Raw genomic sequence first — 15,573 nt, forward strand, 5'->3', positions numbered from 1 at the left:
TTTTTCTCTGTTTAAGAAAATAAAAAAAAGAGAAGGGAAACAAAAAATAAACAGCAGTAGACACTGAAATGACAAAGTGGTAGGAATAGCATACATAGACAGGTGCAGGTTTACCAGAAATTCTCTTTATGTATCCCCTTCCATGGCCAAACATAATATTACAGCACAGCACCATTTCTCTTTGGCATAACTTATAGGAGATATTTTTCCTCTAGAAAATTATTCATATGGTACTGTGCTTTGACTTGAGTATTTTAAAGTTTTCAGAATTCACTTTCATGTTCATAGTAAAAACTTCTTAGTGTTTGTGTCAGTAATGCCACTTGGACAAAGAAACAGATTATTAAAGATAGCAGCTGATTACCTGAGATTTCTAACTTTTGCTGACTTTGGTAAACTCAAAGGACTAATATTTTTCGGAAGTAACAGGCAATCTCTCCAAAACCCAGAAATACACTTAAGTTTATCACACTTACATATGTGCCGTTGCCATGGATACCTACAATTTCTAGTGCTTGGTAATTCAAAGCGCAAGTGATACAGGTATGCTATCACTTCTACTTGAAATACTATTTTTCTACCTAGGAAGCAGTGGAACAGTAGTCAAAATATTTGTTAGTTTTCTTTTAGATTAAATTACTTGTAGTACGTTTTGCCATAATACACATGTTGGACACTTTGGACTGAATGTTGTGGTGTTCAGAGCTATATACTCTGTACAGGCAGTACCTTGTCAAGAAGATTTGCAAGCAGGAGTCATTCACATTTTACCCAGAAATAAAGAAACGTGCTGCAGTATGAAATCTTAAAATAAATATATAAAATAGATTAAAGAAATACAGGTGAAGATAGCAAAAGTTTCCATTTGAACCATGTTTTATTGAGTGGAAATTTTTTTATGGTGTATATTTATTAATTTGATAGGACCTAGTATAGGTTTAAAAAGACAAATTTTATTTGTTCAATACCTGACTGCTCTGAATTGTGTAGAGTTAACAGAACTAATTGCTTTGTTGTTAGGGGTTGGCAGGACAATGGAATCTAAGCTGGCTTCTTTGGGAATTAAAACGTGTGGAGATCTGCAGTGTGCTTCAATGTCAAAACTGCAAAAAGAATTTGGTCCAAAAACAGGTCAGATGCTCTACAGATTTTGTCGTGGTTTGGATGATCGACCTGTTCGTACAGAAAAAGAAAGAAAATCTGTTTCAGCAGAAATCAACTATGGAATAAGGTTTACACAGGTAAATTGAAACTTACTTCCTTTTCTGTAGTGAATTCTTTCAGCTGTGGAAGAATCTTCTCATATTCTGATTATTGTCACTTGCACTTTGATCTGTTAGAGCACCGTCTTAGCCACCAAATAGAAATGAGGAATATGAAGAAGTAGGAGACCAAACGATAAAAATGGGAGGAGAGACTGCAAAAGTATTGGACTGAAAAGAAGCTAGCACAAAATTAGCTGGCTATTCTACATTCATTATACAAGTCTGGTGCAGAAAAAGAGAACCACAGTAGGTTTGTCAACACCTGGCATTTTCTTTCATTTAAATGCTGATTATTCAAAGATGCCAGTGTCTGAAACCATAATGAGCTGCTCCAGTACAACATTTTTGTTAGACTTTTTACAAATATTGTAGAGGGGGGAGTGTTGTTGACAAAATTGTATTAAAAAATAACTCAGCTCTTTGTTGAGAACTTAAGAATTTATAGAAATTATAGAAAAATCAGCTTTGGAGAGACCTTAGGATGTTGTGTAGTCCAGCCTTTTGCCCAAAACAGGGGAAGCTATGACATCAGACCAGTTGCTCAGGACCAGTCTGGTGGTGGAAACCTCCAAGAACAAAGACTGCACAACTTCTCTGAGCAACATGTTGACAGCTTGACTTTCCTCATGGTGAAAAAGATTTTCCTTATAAACCCTAAGCTGTTCATCTTCTACGCGTGTGCTTAAAGTTAGACTTGCAATTCTGTGTTGGGGTTTCTAAATACTTCTGGGTTTTTTTTTAAACACTTATTTCCAAAACGACTTAGTATTTCCTACTTATTTCAGCATTAGGATAGGAATCTACCATCTCACCTAACTACAGCGACCTACAATGTAAACAACATACTTGAAGTTAAATTAAGACAATTGCCTGTGAGTCAGCTTGCTCTTTTCAGCTTACACAATCTGGATTGCATTAACCCTTAATGATTTACCTTCAATATTTGAAAACTGGTAATTATCTAAACATGTTGTTGTTTTTCCCCTTCAGCCTAAGGAAGCAGAAGCTTTCCTTCTGAGCCTCTCAGAAGAAATCCAACGTAGACTTGAAGCTGCTGGTATGAAGGGTAGACGATTGACCCTTAAAATTATGGTCAGAAAGGCTGGGGCACCAGTGGAGCCTGCAAAATATGGAGGTCATGGAATCTGTGATAATATCGCCAGGTAACTACACATGGAAAAAAAGAATGGTTGGTAGTAGGCATGAGCACACTTCTGCAGGATGTTGAGCACCAAAACTTACAGAAAGACAGTACAGAAATTTTAAAGTGCTTGGTACCTCTTTGTCTACATATCAAACCTGCACCAAAATCAGAAGTAGAATATTATTATCAAAAGTCATCTGTGTTTGGGTTGTACATATCTGGTCTTTTGGTCATCAGAATGGAATGTAAATTCCCCCAATGATAAAAAACAGCATATTGGGAGGAGAAGGAAGGAAGAGACTAAGGTATCTGAATCAGAAAGAGAGAACAATTTTAACAGTCATCTTTTACCTTTGAGTTTCTTCAAAGACAAAAATAGGCAAAAAAGAAAATACATCAGAAGTTGAAAAGTTTTGGGGCATAGAAGAAACCATTTGTGGTTTGCAGAGGAAGCAGGAATGGGAAAGAAGGAATCTGACTCCACAAGTGTATTCTTTGTGGTTTGAAATTGCTTTCTTCAGAGAATGTACTCTTGCGTGCCTGTGGATGCTACTTAAAAATTCAAGTGATTTAGTGAAATATTTTCAATGAATCATTGTGACTATCCACTTCTCTTGGTAGGGAGGTACATTTTTTTTCTTTTGACTTCAATAATCTGTAGTTTAAGGTTGTTTTTAATTTGATGATAGTCTCTTGAAATACTAGCTAATAGAGGCGTTTGATCTTTTAAAGGGTTTGTCTTCAAACAGTAATACGTACGTACGTGTATGTTGTTGGTGTACATTTCTCCAGCTTGCTCAATATTGGAGCTGGTTTTCCTTTCGCAGTACTTGTAGAAGACATATTTACATCCTGCACTATGACACGTATGCAGCAGTATTTTTATTTCTTTCAGTGACCAGCTGAGTTGAAATGTTCTGCTCCTGCAAACTGTTTCCTCTCCCTGAGCTGTGTAGTGTTGAGTACTTCCCTTTTCTTGAGGGCTTTCTGCTGTTCTGTGGTAGGTTGTTCATCACATGCTGATTGTGGCAGTTGGAGTCAGTTCTCAAAGAAAATTGCCTTTGTACTTGTCAAGAAGGATAACTGATCAGTACCATTCTCATTCAAGTCTAGAGTGCATGGGGACTAGGGCAGTATTTGCAGAATTACTTGCTGCAGAAGACTGAGAGGCCACTTTGGATTCTGAAGATTGGAGCTGGCATCAGACAGCTTGGACTGCAGTTGTCCATCTTAGTACAGACAGGTTTCTTTGTGTCAAATCTGTCTTTCGTGTTGTGTCACTAATAAGTCTGCAGAGAATTTTTTTGGTCCTAGAAGAGAAAAGACAAGCTCCAGAGTGGAGCTAAGAAAGTTGAATCTCAAAATATCAAGGTCAGAGACTGTGGCCCATGTTTCGGCTATTCAAGAAGGCAACTTGTTCATGTCTCTTGACAGCTTAAGAACATCCTTTTAGGATTGAGGGTGTGTTGAGATAGAGCTTTATGCCTCCTTTATTGGAACTAATGCCAGACTGCTTTCTCATGAACAGGCCAATGTCTTGGATCTCATTTCTGTGGTCAGGCATGCTAATGTACATGTGCCCTGAAATTTCCTTAATTCATAAAGTCTTCATTAAGGTAAGGTGAGGGGGCACCCAAGGATGCTAAGTTGTTCACACATAGCTGAAGCAGTTCTGATGTCAGGATCTCATTTGGCAGTGTCTCTGTTTCTGCTTCTGGCTTTACTAATGAACTTGGTAACCCCAGTCAATCCAAATTATGCTATTTGATGATATAGTTGCTGTCTTTGTTAGAGCATTTCTGTTCAGTCCAGTGAAAGGCTTTTTAGCAGTAGCGGGGTAAACTCTGGAAGTTGCATCCAGGCAAATGAATTGGAATCGGAGGAGGGTGGTGTTCCCTCAAGTGTGCTTTCCCTGTGTACAGCCCAGTTCCAGCAGTTTGGTATTATTTACTGGAGCTAAAAGTGACCAGTTTCTCCAGTTGAAGATTTTCTCTGTAGCTATAGCTCGTGACCCATTTCTTGCCCCCTTACTTCACAGGTCAATGAGTTGCTATGTTTTCTCATCCTACAGGTCAAGATTTCCTAGAATGATAATCATAGTCCTACAAAGGATTCAGACTCACAGACACACCTAAAATCAAATTCAACTTCTGAGATGTTAATGGTATTTTTACTGCATCATTGATATCAAGTCCTGATAGTACAGCATAGACCTTTGTAAAATACTCTTCTGAAATCATGTGTACCTTTAAACCCATCCTGCATTTCTCCCTGATATTTTGCATAGTTGCATCTTAATGGTGATACTGATCTCCTTTTTCTTAAAAATGTTAATGTGTAAGACTCAGGGAGGTCTTCATACCATTCACAGCAGAAAGGTTTTTCCTTTTCATATTGGCAGAACCAGACTTTTCTGGACATAGCTTGGCTGTTCATGGTGGTTTCTGACAGATTCAAAAGTAGAGCAAAATTTAAGAAGACACCATCAAAGTATTTAGTAAGTTGTCAGCATGGCACACTGTCAAAACACCAAGGTGGAATTTCCATTTGTCCATAGAGCCCACTCCATCAGAGTTAAAACTGCATCGGTTACCTCAGTGAGAAGACTTTACATCACTCCCATACATTGGATTAGCCACCTGAAATTCTGTCCTTATCTGTCTCAAATGTTAGGCCGTTAGAGAATCCAGAACTACCAAGCACTACTACTGCCCTGCCAAGCTCTCAGGTGGCAATTTGTAAAACTCATAACCAGGTAATTTTGTGAGAGTTGTTGCAGAAAATTGCCCACGGTGTAAGATGTGTATTTGGAATGTTGTTTAAAGCTACTTACCATTAATCCCAGTTCTTTGTAATCCACATGCACATGCCTATATCTGCTTCTCCCTCAAGAGTTCCTTCTGAAACTCATGCTTTAGACATTTGACAATTGACAACTGAAATAATACTGAGCAAACTCGTATGAACCAAGCTTGAGTGAAGGATAGTGCATGAGTGCATTTCTATGAGTACTGTAAAGTGCAACATTTTTGTCTGGCTTCAATAGGTAGCATGTATATAAATATATATTGTATTTGACAATTTAATGTGCGGACTGCCCACTGAGAATGTTCAGTTAGTAAGTAATCTGCTTTTTTTTCTGTAGAACGTGCTTAGTTCTAATTACCTTTAAAAAGAAACCACAGAACAAAAAAACAGTGTTCAGTTTCTGTATGCCAAGAAATTATGATCTGTCTTTCTTTGAGGTCCTCTCTGGAATAAATACAGAATTGTTGCTGTCTTTAGGATTTGTGAAACAGTTTCCTTTTTAACCATACTTTTTTATTCTTTGTAGGACTGTGACTCTAGACCATGCAACAGACAGTGCAAAAGTAATTGGAAAAGAAACTCTAAACATGTTTCACACAATGAAACTGAACATATCAGATATGCGAGGGGTGAGTTAATGGGAAAACTGAAATTTATTCTCTTTATCAACCTTCTTTGTTGTCTTTCATAAATTTTCAGTTCTCCAGGGTAGACGATAACCAAACTTAAGCAAAAGTGTGGATAATTGTAGTGGTTTAACCCCAGCCAGCAACTAAGCACCACGCAGCTGCTCGCTCACTCCACCCCCACCCAGTGGGATGGGGGGGAGAATCGGGAAGAAGAAGTAAAACTCATGGGTTGAGATAAGAACGGTTTAATAGAACAGAAAAGAAACTAATAATGATAATGATAACACTAATAAAATGACAACAGTAATAATAAAAGGATTGGAATATATAAGTGATGCACAATGCAATTGCTCACCACCCGCTGATTGACATCCAGTTCGTCCCTGAGTGGTGATCCCCCCACCCCCACTCCCCCCAGTTTATATACTGGGCATGACATCACATGGTATGGAATACCCCTTTGGCCAGTTTGGGTCAGCTGTCCTGGCTGTGTCTCCTCCCAACTTCTTGTGCCCCTCCAGCCTTCTTGCTGGCTGGGCATGAGAAGCTGAAAAATCCTTGACTTTAGACTAAACACTGCTCAGCAACAACTGAAAACATCAGTGTTACCAACGTTCTTCTCATACCTAACTGAAAAACATAGCACTGTACCAGCTACTAGGAAGACAATTAACTCTATCCCAGCTGAAACCAGGACAATAATGCAAGGCTTATGTAAGTTAGGCTATGCAATCATATTACGTTTTGTATGTTTACCTTTGAAAAACATGGTTACGAAACCATAAATGTAAAAAAATAACATTTTATTGTGATATGGATTAATCCACACCTTAAAACAGCCTAAGATAACAAAGTTAGACTGTATCTTCTACAGTTCTGTTAGCACATGTAAACTTTATTTTGTCTTAGAATTTTCTGTAAACTTCTGCACAGGTATTAATGAAGTAACTAATATAAATACTGCTTGTAATGCCAATCAGAGATACAGATCAGAGGAGCTTTTGCCCTAGACTGGAAGTCTTGGGGCCAAGGAAAGTTAACCAGCCCATGGTTTGGCCTTTGTTTGAAGGTGAATTGCTGGCTGTTTTGAATTGTGGTTTATTTTAGAACATTTTTGCTCATCTCAGTGGTTTTGTCATAGTAATGTGAACCCATGATAAGAGTATTATGGCATCAGCCATTTGTCAAAACAGAGCACAGAGGTTTTCTAAAACAAACCTGCATTTATTGGTCATCTGGATGTAGAAGTAGAGTTTTGATTCACAATGTTGCCTTGCAAAGTCAGCTCCATGACTTGGGTTTCTTCTTGGAGTTGAGGAAATCTTTATCGTCCTCTCCCTGTCTTTTTCTAGTTTCTTGTCTGTCTCCTTTGCTGTCTTTCTTGACTTCTTACCTTGTTCTGTTTCACTTGATTTCTGTAGCCCTTGTTTTAGAGGATTCTTCTTTAAAGTTAGTATCCTGTGGGTGTTTGTCGTGGTTTAACCCAGGCCAGCAACTAAGTACCACACAGCGACTCGCTCACTCCTCCCGACTCCCATTGGGATGGGGAGGTGAATCAGAAAAAAAAGTAAAACTCATGGGTTGAGATAAGAACGATTTAATAACTAAAGTAGAAAAAAGTATAATACTAACAATAATAAAATATAATAATTGTAATGAAAATGAACATAACCAAAAAGAAAAAAAAAAACCAACAAAAAACAAAAAAACAGGAAAAGACAAGTCATGCACAATGCAATTGCTTACCTGCTGACCAATGCCCAAGCTGTGATCTGCCCCTCCTGGCCAACTCCCCCCAGTTTATCTACTGAGCATAATGTGGTATGGTATGGAATATCCCTTTGGCTAGTTTGGGTCAGCTGTCCTGGCCATGCTCCCTCCCAGGTACTTGTGCATCTGCTTGCTGGCAGAGCACGGGAAACTGGAAAATCCTTAGTTTAGAATAAGTGCTACTTAGCAACAACTAAAACATCAGTGCGTTAACAACATTATTCTCCCACTAAGTCCAAAATACACTGTTCAAGCTAATAAGAAGAAAATTAACTCTATTGCAGCCGAAACTAGGACGGTGTTGCACATGTTGTTTTGCAAGACAATTTACTACTTGTGAGCAGGTGGCTCTGTTCCGTTCTGAGAGGCCATTCAGTTCTAGATGATATAATAAAGTGCAGCTATATCCAAGGTCCCTTAGTGGTATTCCTTTGAACTGACTTCAGACACCTCCAATGTATATGTCTATATTGGAGTTAGTCCCCTTAAGCTTTGCTTATACATGAGGTGAGTCATGCTTTAAAGTGTCCTTTTTCTCTCAATATCTAGAAGAGGTCCTAAAATGATACCCTTAGCTGTTCGTGCCCACACTTGGGCAGGTGAATCTACTCCCTTGTCCCATAGACTTCACATAACACTTTAACTCAAACGCTTGTCCTAAAAGGCAAAAAAAACCAAGGCAAAGTTGTCATGCAGCACAGCAAACACGGTATTGCAAAGGCTTCTTTTAAACTCTAGAACTCAAATCTAGAAATATTTCAAAGCAAAAAGATAAAAGTGCAAAGAAGAGCTTTTTACAACAATGTTTCAGTATCCCATTAATTGCAACTAAGAAAGTATTAACAAGCAAAATACTTGCTATGTAATTAAGAGGAAGACATCATGGAAATACATACACTAGCTCCTTCATGCTTTCTGAGTCCTATATACAATTTTTTTTAAGTTCTGGGGTTTTTTCTCAATAATTATTGAGGATTAGCAGTAAACTTGCAAAAAGTACCAGTGCATTTTTAGATGAACACAGTTTTTGAACCCCTGTTGATTTGGTATTTAAAAGTTAATGAAAAGTGAGGATGTCTTTCAAAATGAGGAACACCTCATCTGATAAAGACTACTTTCACCAAAGTACTTTCATCCATTGAGACTTTGCAAGAACCATGTCTAGAAGTGAAACAACATTATTTTTCTCATTTGTAGACTGAAGTGATAGATTTAGTATAGATTTTCCTCAGGAAAAACATTCCTTTCTTGTACAGGTAGCCAGATTTAATACTAATCACTTCCTGGTCAGTACTTCTGTATTAGTGTTGAGAAATTTCATAACAAATGCCTTGTTTCATGATCCTGTTGACAGCACTTTTCTATATCGGAGAAGTTAAGATGGTATTGTCTTTGTAATTTCTTAGTTGTTGGACTGCAGTGCATAATCCTGGGATTTGCTTGGGATATTTTATGGAGCTATTTATGTGCATTTCAACATACTTTTATTCGTTCTCTCCCCCACCCACAACAGGCAGCCAATTTCAGAGAAGGCAATGCTATTATGAAAGAATTACAGAAATTTTGTGGTTTTTTTTTTTTTTTTTTTAAAACTTCATTGAATGGATGTATTAATGTTTTGGGTTTAGGTTGGAATTCAGGTACAGCAGTTAGTTCCCATCAATAAAACCACTTCGGCTCACTCAGCAGTACAATCTGGACACTTACCTGGTGGATCACATTCAGTTATTGATCTTTTTCATGTTCAGAAAGCAAAAAAGTGCTCAGACGAAGAACGTAAGGAAGGTCAGTAAGCTTTGTACTTTGCATGTGTGATAATGATCAGTTCTGAAGGGATCCAACATCAATTACCTTTTGGAATACTTATTCAATATTATACCAGTACAAATTAGTTAACATAACTCTTTGAGAGCGGGTTTTGCTGCTGCAAATGAAAATGCTACAAATAAAACTTTGTATAGGATCGTTCCAATCTTTTTTGAAAGTTAATAGTAACAAAGGATTCTTTGAAATAGAAAGTGTTGTAATTATGCTATATATTGTATAAACTATTTAGCAAAGAAAACTGGAAATTACTGTCACTATATCTTGAATCTTCAGATTATTTTTCACTATTAGATGATTTTTCTGTGTTTTGTTTTCATATGTGTAGTATTTGTGGCTGCTATGGACCTTGAAATATCTTCTGATTCAAGAACTTGCACTTTTCTTCCATCTCGTGGTACCCATCTCACATCTGGTCTCAATTCTAATGTTAACAACACTGAGTCTGCTGTCAAGTGGAATGGCGTGCATTCTCCTATCAGTGTAAAATCCAGGCTTAATTTGAGTATTGAGGTTCCGTCTGCTTCCCAGGTAAAACCTGAGAATATAGAACATCTGCATTGTACTGTAATAACTTGAGGTTGTTTATCTTATTTGGATAGAGCAAAAAAGTTACATTGCACTTTTTTTAAATAGAAAGAGCTCTAGTAGAGTATGATGCACAGTAAGAAACTGTTATTGATGCAAAACTCTTTTGCCTTAATAAAAGGATTTTTTTAAAAGCAGTCATTTATAGGCTAACTCAAAAAGATTCTGTTTATTCAAAGGAAGGAAATTTAGTTTTCCAGTATCTTTTTCCCTTCCCATCACTTGCAAAAGGATTGCAATGGAACAGGAATGGAAAAGATGCCAAGGATGAAATATTAAAAAACATTGCCTTCCACCTTTCACAACCAAAGCCTAGTGCCTAATTATAAAAAACAAGCAATAAGCTTTAGGAAAACTTCCATCAGAGAAATTAGACACATTCTATAGTTAATGCTCAATGTTTATGTGATTATGCTATGATGCAGATTTGTAAATTCCCTTTTCTTATGTTAGCTCTTAAAAATTATTTCTGATTAGCTTACTCACTGATGAGTGGCTCAAGAATTTTGACAAGTACTTTGTGTCATTTTCGTGAAGACAGAACTTTTAAATGTTTTCCATCCCTCTTTATGGCAGCAATATTCTTTGGCACAGATGCCAATAAATGATAATTAGGTAGTCTTCTCTACATTATTTCTTAAAGTCATGTATTCTATATCAGTCTTTAAATTACAGTATAAATCTGTCTTCAAGCTTTAGTCAGTGAGAAGGAACTGAACACCAACTAGTCTTACACTACCTCATATACTTTTACAATGGCTGTGCTCTTAAGTTTCTGCCTAAAAGAATGTCAAACTTGTATTTAGATTTAATTATCCATCTTCTTGTGTTTTTTCAAATTTACTTCAAATAATATTGAAGCGAAGATACACACTTAACATTTGTACAGGGTCTTACCTTTTAGATGAGAGGAGGACTATCTTTATATAAGTAAAATATTTCTGTGGGGTTTGGGCAAGGGGATTGTGTGTTTTAACAAAGGAAGAGCCTCCTTATTTCCACCCCACATGTTATTCAAGCAGACATCTGTTAGAAGGGTCTGCTATGAGCAAGCTGCACTGAATTCTGTAGGTATTTTAGGTATAAGCAGATTTACATGCTCTTCTGTAAAAATCTGTAATTTTAATTTCTGTAATTTAAATCTGTAAAAGCATTTGTTGGTGTTCTGTTAACAGCTTTCCCAAATATTTATACATTTTCAGAAGCACATTATGCTTTTGGCAGAAAACTTTTTTCTATGATGCAATACGCAAGCTAGCTCAGGATCTGAAAGCAACTTGGCTGAACAATATGAAGCTCCATACACTCAGATTCTGCTATAGGAGGAATATGTATGAACAAGCAAAAAATGCACTAGCTGTGCAGTAGAGTTCCTAAAGCCTTGGTGGCATTACGGCACAATATGCTTATCTTTCCTTCTGCTTTATAACCTTATTACAATATGGAATATAATATGGAACTCAGTACAAGAAAGGAGTGGTGAGAGTTAGTCGCATAGTGCTGTTTGCCTACTGTGTGCTAGGAAGGCAACAGCAAGATATTTTACACCCAGGATTTCCAGAAAATGTTTATAGAGGTATGTATGTAGCAAATTTGGAAAGAGGGAACACAAACAGAATGTAGAAGAATAACTGAAGGGATTAGTAGTACAGACAGCTTTCGTCAAAACCTCTCAGTTACCATAAGCCAAGTAGCTTTTCATAGATATTTGTGGTTCTTCTGTGTAAATCCAGAATCTGTTCATAAACTCCACATTTTCTTCTTAAAGGTAAAAGATAAAGTTTTCTAACACTGCTATGGAGTTTTATTTAGCAGAACTTACAGGCAAACATTAGCGTTTATCTACATTGTTGTACTCAAATTTTACTTGTGAGAAAAATGATGCTGTACATCTGCTTGTCGGTTATATTCATTCTATCACTTGTGCAGCTGTCATTGTATACAGCAACTTTTAGGCACCAAGGGGTCATTTCAGTTGTTTCAAGTCCATAATTGATGGTAAGTAGCAATTAACAGCAAGCAAAAATTAGACTCTAAAGCTTATTTCATTATCAAAATCTATGACAAGAGTCTTGACAGTATGCAAACATACGTAATATCATTAAAGTAAATTAGTAACATGTATCCTAGAACTATATAAAGGAAGAAATTAATTGCTTACTGCTTTGTACCAATTTAGTATTCATATCAACACATTGCCTATATAATTTGAATTCAGAATTTGGGTTTTCTTTTCACTACATAGTTGTGAAAAACTTCACTACGTAGTTGTTGAAAACCTTATATATGATTTGTGATGAGAACACTGAACATTGTGAAACGATAAAACTGAGCATTCATATTTACTGAACTACTTAGTCTTAAATGATATTTTTACATTTTGCTGCTGCAGAGTATAACTGTCAGATTCCTAAGTATGTTTGCATACACAGATTAAAATTATTTTTAAAAAAAAAAGAATTCAAGAACTGTAGAACTAATTTTTTACTAGAATGAATTCTGTTATCTGTTCCTCAGAAAAATCTAAAAGCTTTTATATATTTGTAGCTAGATAAGTCTGTGCTAGAAGCTCTGCCGTCTGATCTCCGAGAACAAGTAGAGCAAATATACAGCCTTCAGCAAGGAGAGAGTAACGGAGATAGCAAAAAAGAGCCAATAAATGGATGTAACACTGCACTTCTGTCACAACCAGTTGGAACAGTGCTTTTACAAATACCAGAGCTCCAAGAACCAAATACAAATACGGGAATTAATGTAATAGCCTTGCCAGCTTTCTCACAGGTAGGATGTTTGCAGAGTACCAATAAACATCAACTTTCCACCCATAGGAAGAGTTAACAGTTTTTTCTTGAGACAGCATTAACTAGAATCTCTGACTTCCCAAAATTATTTATGGTCCTTTAATATCTTTAAAAAGTCTGCTTTCAAACGTTAGTTAATCTACCACAAACATAGTGTGATAGTATTTGTTAAAGATTTGTAGTCATCAGTATGCCTATGTTTTTGCTGTTGTTTAATGTAAAACCTCCTCATTTATACTTTGCTTTGCAATCTAGTGTGTAAGTAGCCTTTTTTTCTGCATTGCAGCTGAGTTACACTGCACCATAAGTCTGAAGCAGTCCTAAAATCTTAGCTTAGCTAGTCACAGGAGACTTACTCTGTTTAAGTGGATGTTTTGATGGTGTAAAGCCAACCTCCTAGCTTCTGTAGATGCAACTGTTTATATCACATTCCTGGGAGACAGGCAGACATGGCTAAAGATTGTGCATATCTCCATAATTGCTAAGTGACTTCATGTACAGCGTGTCCAGGATGTGGAAAGTTGTTTCTCAAAATAGGGGCCTGAATTGGGGAGCAGGTAGCAGTAATGATGCTTCTAATGATATTCCACCCTTCAATCCAAGATGGTACTGAACAAATGTACAGTAATAAAAAATCAAAGATTGGGTTACCCAGAAATATGATATCTTGCATATGCATCATTTAAAATAGAGCGGTATTTTTATTTTTCTATTTGCTGTGCCATTGCTCCACTGCTGTTCTCAAACAAAGTGGTATCACCTAATCGGATTTATGGACAGATATTTGTTGCTGTTTCTAAGGTGTAATGCTGCTTAGCTGACAAAGAATCCAGATAAAATTAGATAAAAATTCCTGACCTGTTTTCAGTAAATAGTAGTTAATGCATAATTGTTATTTAGATGTGTAGTCTTTTCGACTACTAAAATTTCTTCACCTTGATTCAAGTTCATTGGTTCAAAACAGCTGTGTCACTTTTTATTCCTGAACTGCAAAGTTGGGTTTCCTCTATGGAAATACTGTGTGAATAGTATATGAACTCTCCATAGCCCAGCTGTTTGATATTACGTAGTTATATTCATTCATAGGCAAGTTGATCTTGGACTTGTGTGTTAAATTATGCTGTGTTTTAAAGTACACCCCTCCCCACTTGTTTACCACTCAGTACTGTTTTTCAGGGTAAATTTTAACTGTACAGGGCTTTCTGTAAAAATTAGATTTAGTTTGTGTTTATGCTTTATCTATCTATTAATTAGGTAGTTGAGAATTGATTGTTGTTTTTTTATAACAGCATTACTTCTTGAAGTTGTCTTGGAAATACCTAATTTACACACTCAAATGCACTGGTTTTCCTGTCTCTATCTCCTCATGCATTTTGTGACTGTTTTACTTGATCCAAAAATGTCGGCTTAGCAGAGCAGCCTTTTTGTTTGAAGATGTAGTTCAAGAAGAATTGGCTACTTCCTATTTATGTATCCGGGGATATTCATACTATGTATTTTAGAATGGCTTATGCTCGTACTCCAGATTTTCTCCTGAAAACCATTCAGCTTTCTTTATTGGCAAAAGAGAACTAAGATTTACAATTTTCATTTCTGAGTTAGGTCCAAGTTTAATACCTAGAATAATATGGTTGAATAGCTTCCTTAAGCTTGGCGAAAAAAAATGCTAAAACCAGTTCATTAGAACGGGGAGGATTTTTTTCTGTGTTAGAATCAAACATGAACTTAATTCAAAAATACCATCTTTGTCTAAATATAGTTTGACACAATTTTTTTATTGTTAAAGTCTTTGTGGGAGTGTATGTTGTATGAGTGCACACAAACATTTAAGATTACTTTCTTTCAAATGATGCAGTTAACTAAGTACTAATAGGTTTCAGGTACAGAAATATTGCAAGCCACTCCAAATTGAGTACTTTAGCTACATCAACTCAGCAAATGTAAATGGTGCCCTGCCATCTTTTTGTAGCTTAATTAGGTCTGTTTTTCAACCCTTCATTCCTTTTGTCTGAACTGTGTTTTTATGACCAGGTGCCAAGTTAATTGGCTGATAGTGATTTATTCATTAGAAAACATGTGGAAAATGTCCTTTGTTGGGCAAGGTTCTCCCATAAAAAGAATCCAGACAGGTTGCATTAATTTCCATTAGCTGCTGAAGTAATCTTAAAATTTAGAAGAGCTATGTATCTCTGTAGCAGCTGAATACTGTAAAAGCATAGAATGCAGGAAGAAAAGATTACAGATGCTTAGAAATTAATGACATTTATAAGTGGAGTTAATTACTGGTGGCAAATTTACACCTTGTCCTTACATTGTCTTAATATGGTATAGATTCCTTCTAAGGAAATTTATACAGCACACAAAAATACTGATAGCTGTATGCTGAGGTAATGCATGAGTTTATAAAATCAAAGTTCTCCGTAATGTGAATGTGATACAGCTATGTGAAAGCTATGTTAAGACAATCTGGCTGTACAGTAAATTACCTGAAACTCCAATTAATTAGTGTAGAATTCATATGAATTTGACTGATGGCTCTTCTAACCGAATTTTTACATGTTAACACTTTCAGAGGGCAGTGATAGGGGGAATACAAAAACACATCCAGTTCCCTGTACTGCATTATTTCTGCATGAATTATTAAGTGGTGTACACAAAAACCAGTGTTAATTCAGGGCCTCCCAAATTCCTGACTCTCAAATGCTTAACCAGAGAACACTAACCTTTTTAAAATATTTTTAGTA

At 36.4% G+C, this 15,573-nt stretch overlaps 1 protein-coding gene across 7 annotated transcripts in view; it reads left to right on the forward strand.

The window, feature by feature from the left end:
• The window catches only part of REV1 (REV1 DNA directed polymerase), a 62,656-nt gene that overhangs the window by 41,057 nt on the left and 6,026 nt on the right, over positions 1-15,573 (forward strand). For all 7 annotated transcript variants that reach the window (XM_029999072.2, XM_041119499.1, XM_029999073.2 and 4 more), the window contains 6 exons: positions 1,021-1,241; positions 2,256-2,428; positions 5,744-5,846; positions 9,245-9,401; positions 9,769-9,971; positions 12,576-12,809. In XM_029999072.2, the coding sequence (XP_029854932.1) occupies positions 1,021-1,241; positions 2,256-2,428; positions 5,744-5,846; positions 9,245-9,401; positions 9,769-9,971; positions 12,576-12,809 (1,091 nt within the window). The remainder of the gene's footprint in view (positions 1-1,020; positions 1,242-2,255; positions 2,429-5,743; positions 5,847-9,244; positions 9,402-9,768; positions 9,972-12,575; positions 12,810-15,573) is intronic.

This window comes from Aquila chrysaetos, chromosome 23 (assembly GCF_900496995.4).
Source record: "Aquila chrysaetos chrysaetos chromosome 23, bAquChr1.4, whole genome shotgun sequence".
Taxonomy (NCBI): domain Eukaryota; kingdom Metazoa; phylum Chordata; class Aves; order Accipitriformes; family Accipitridae; genus Aquila; species Aquila chrysaetos.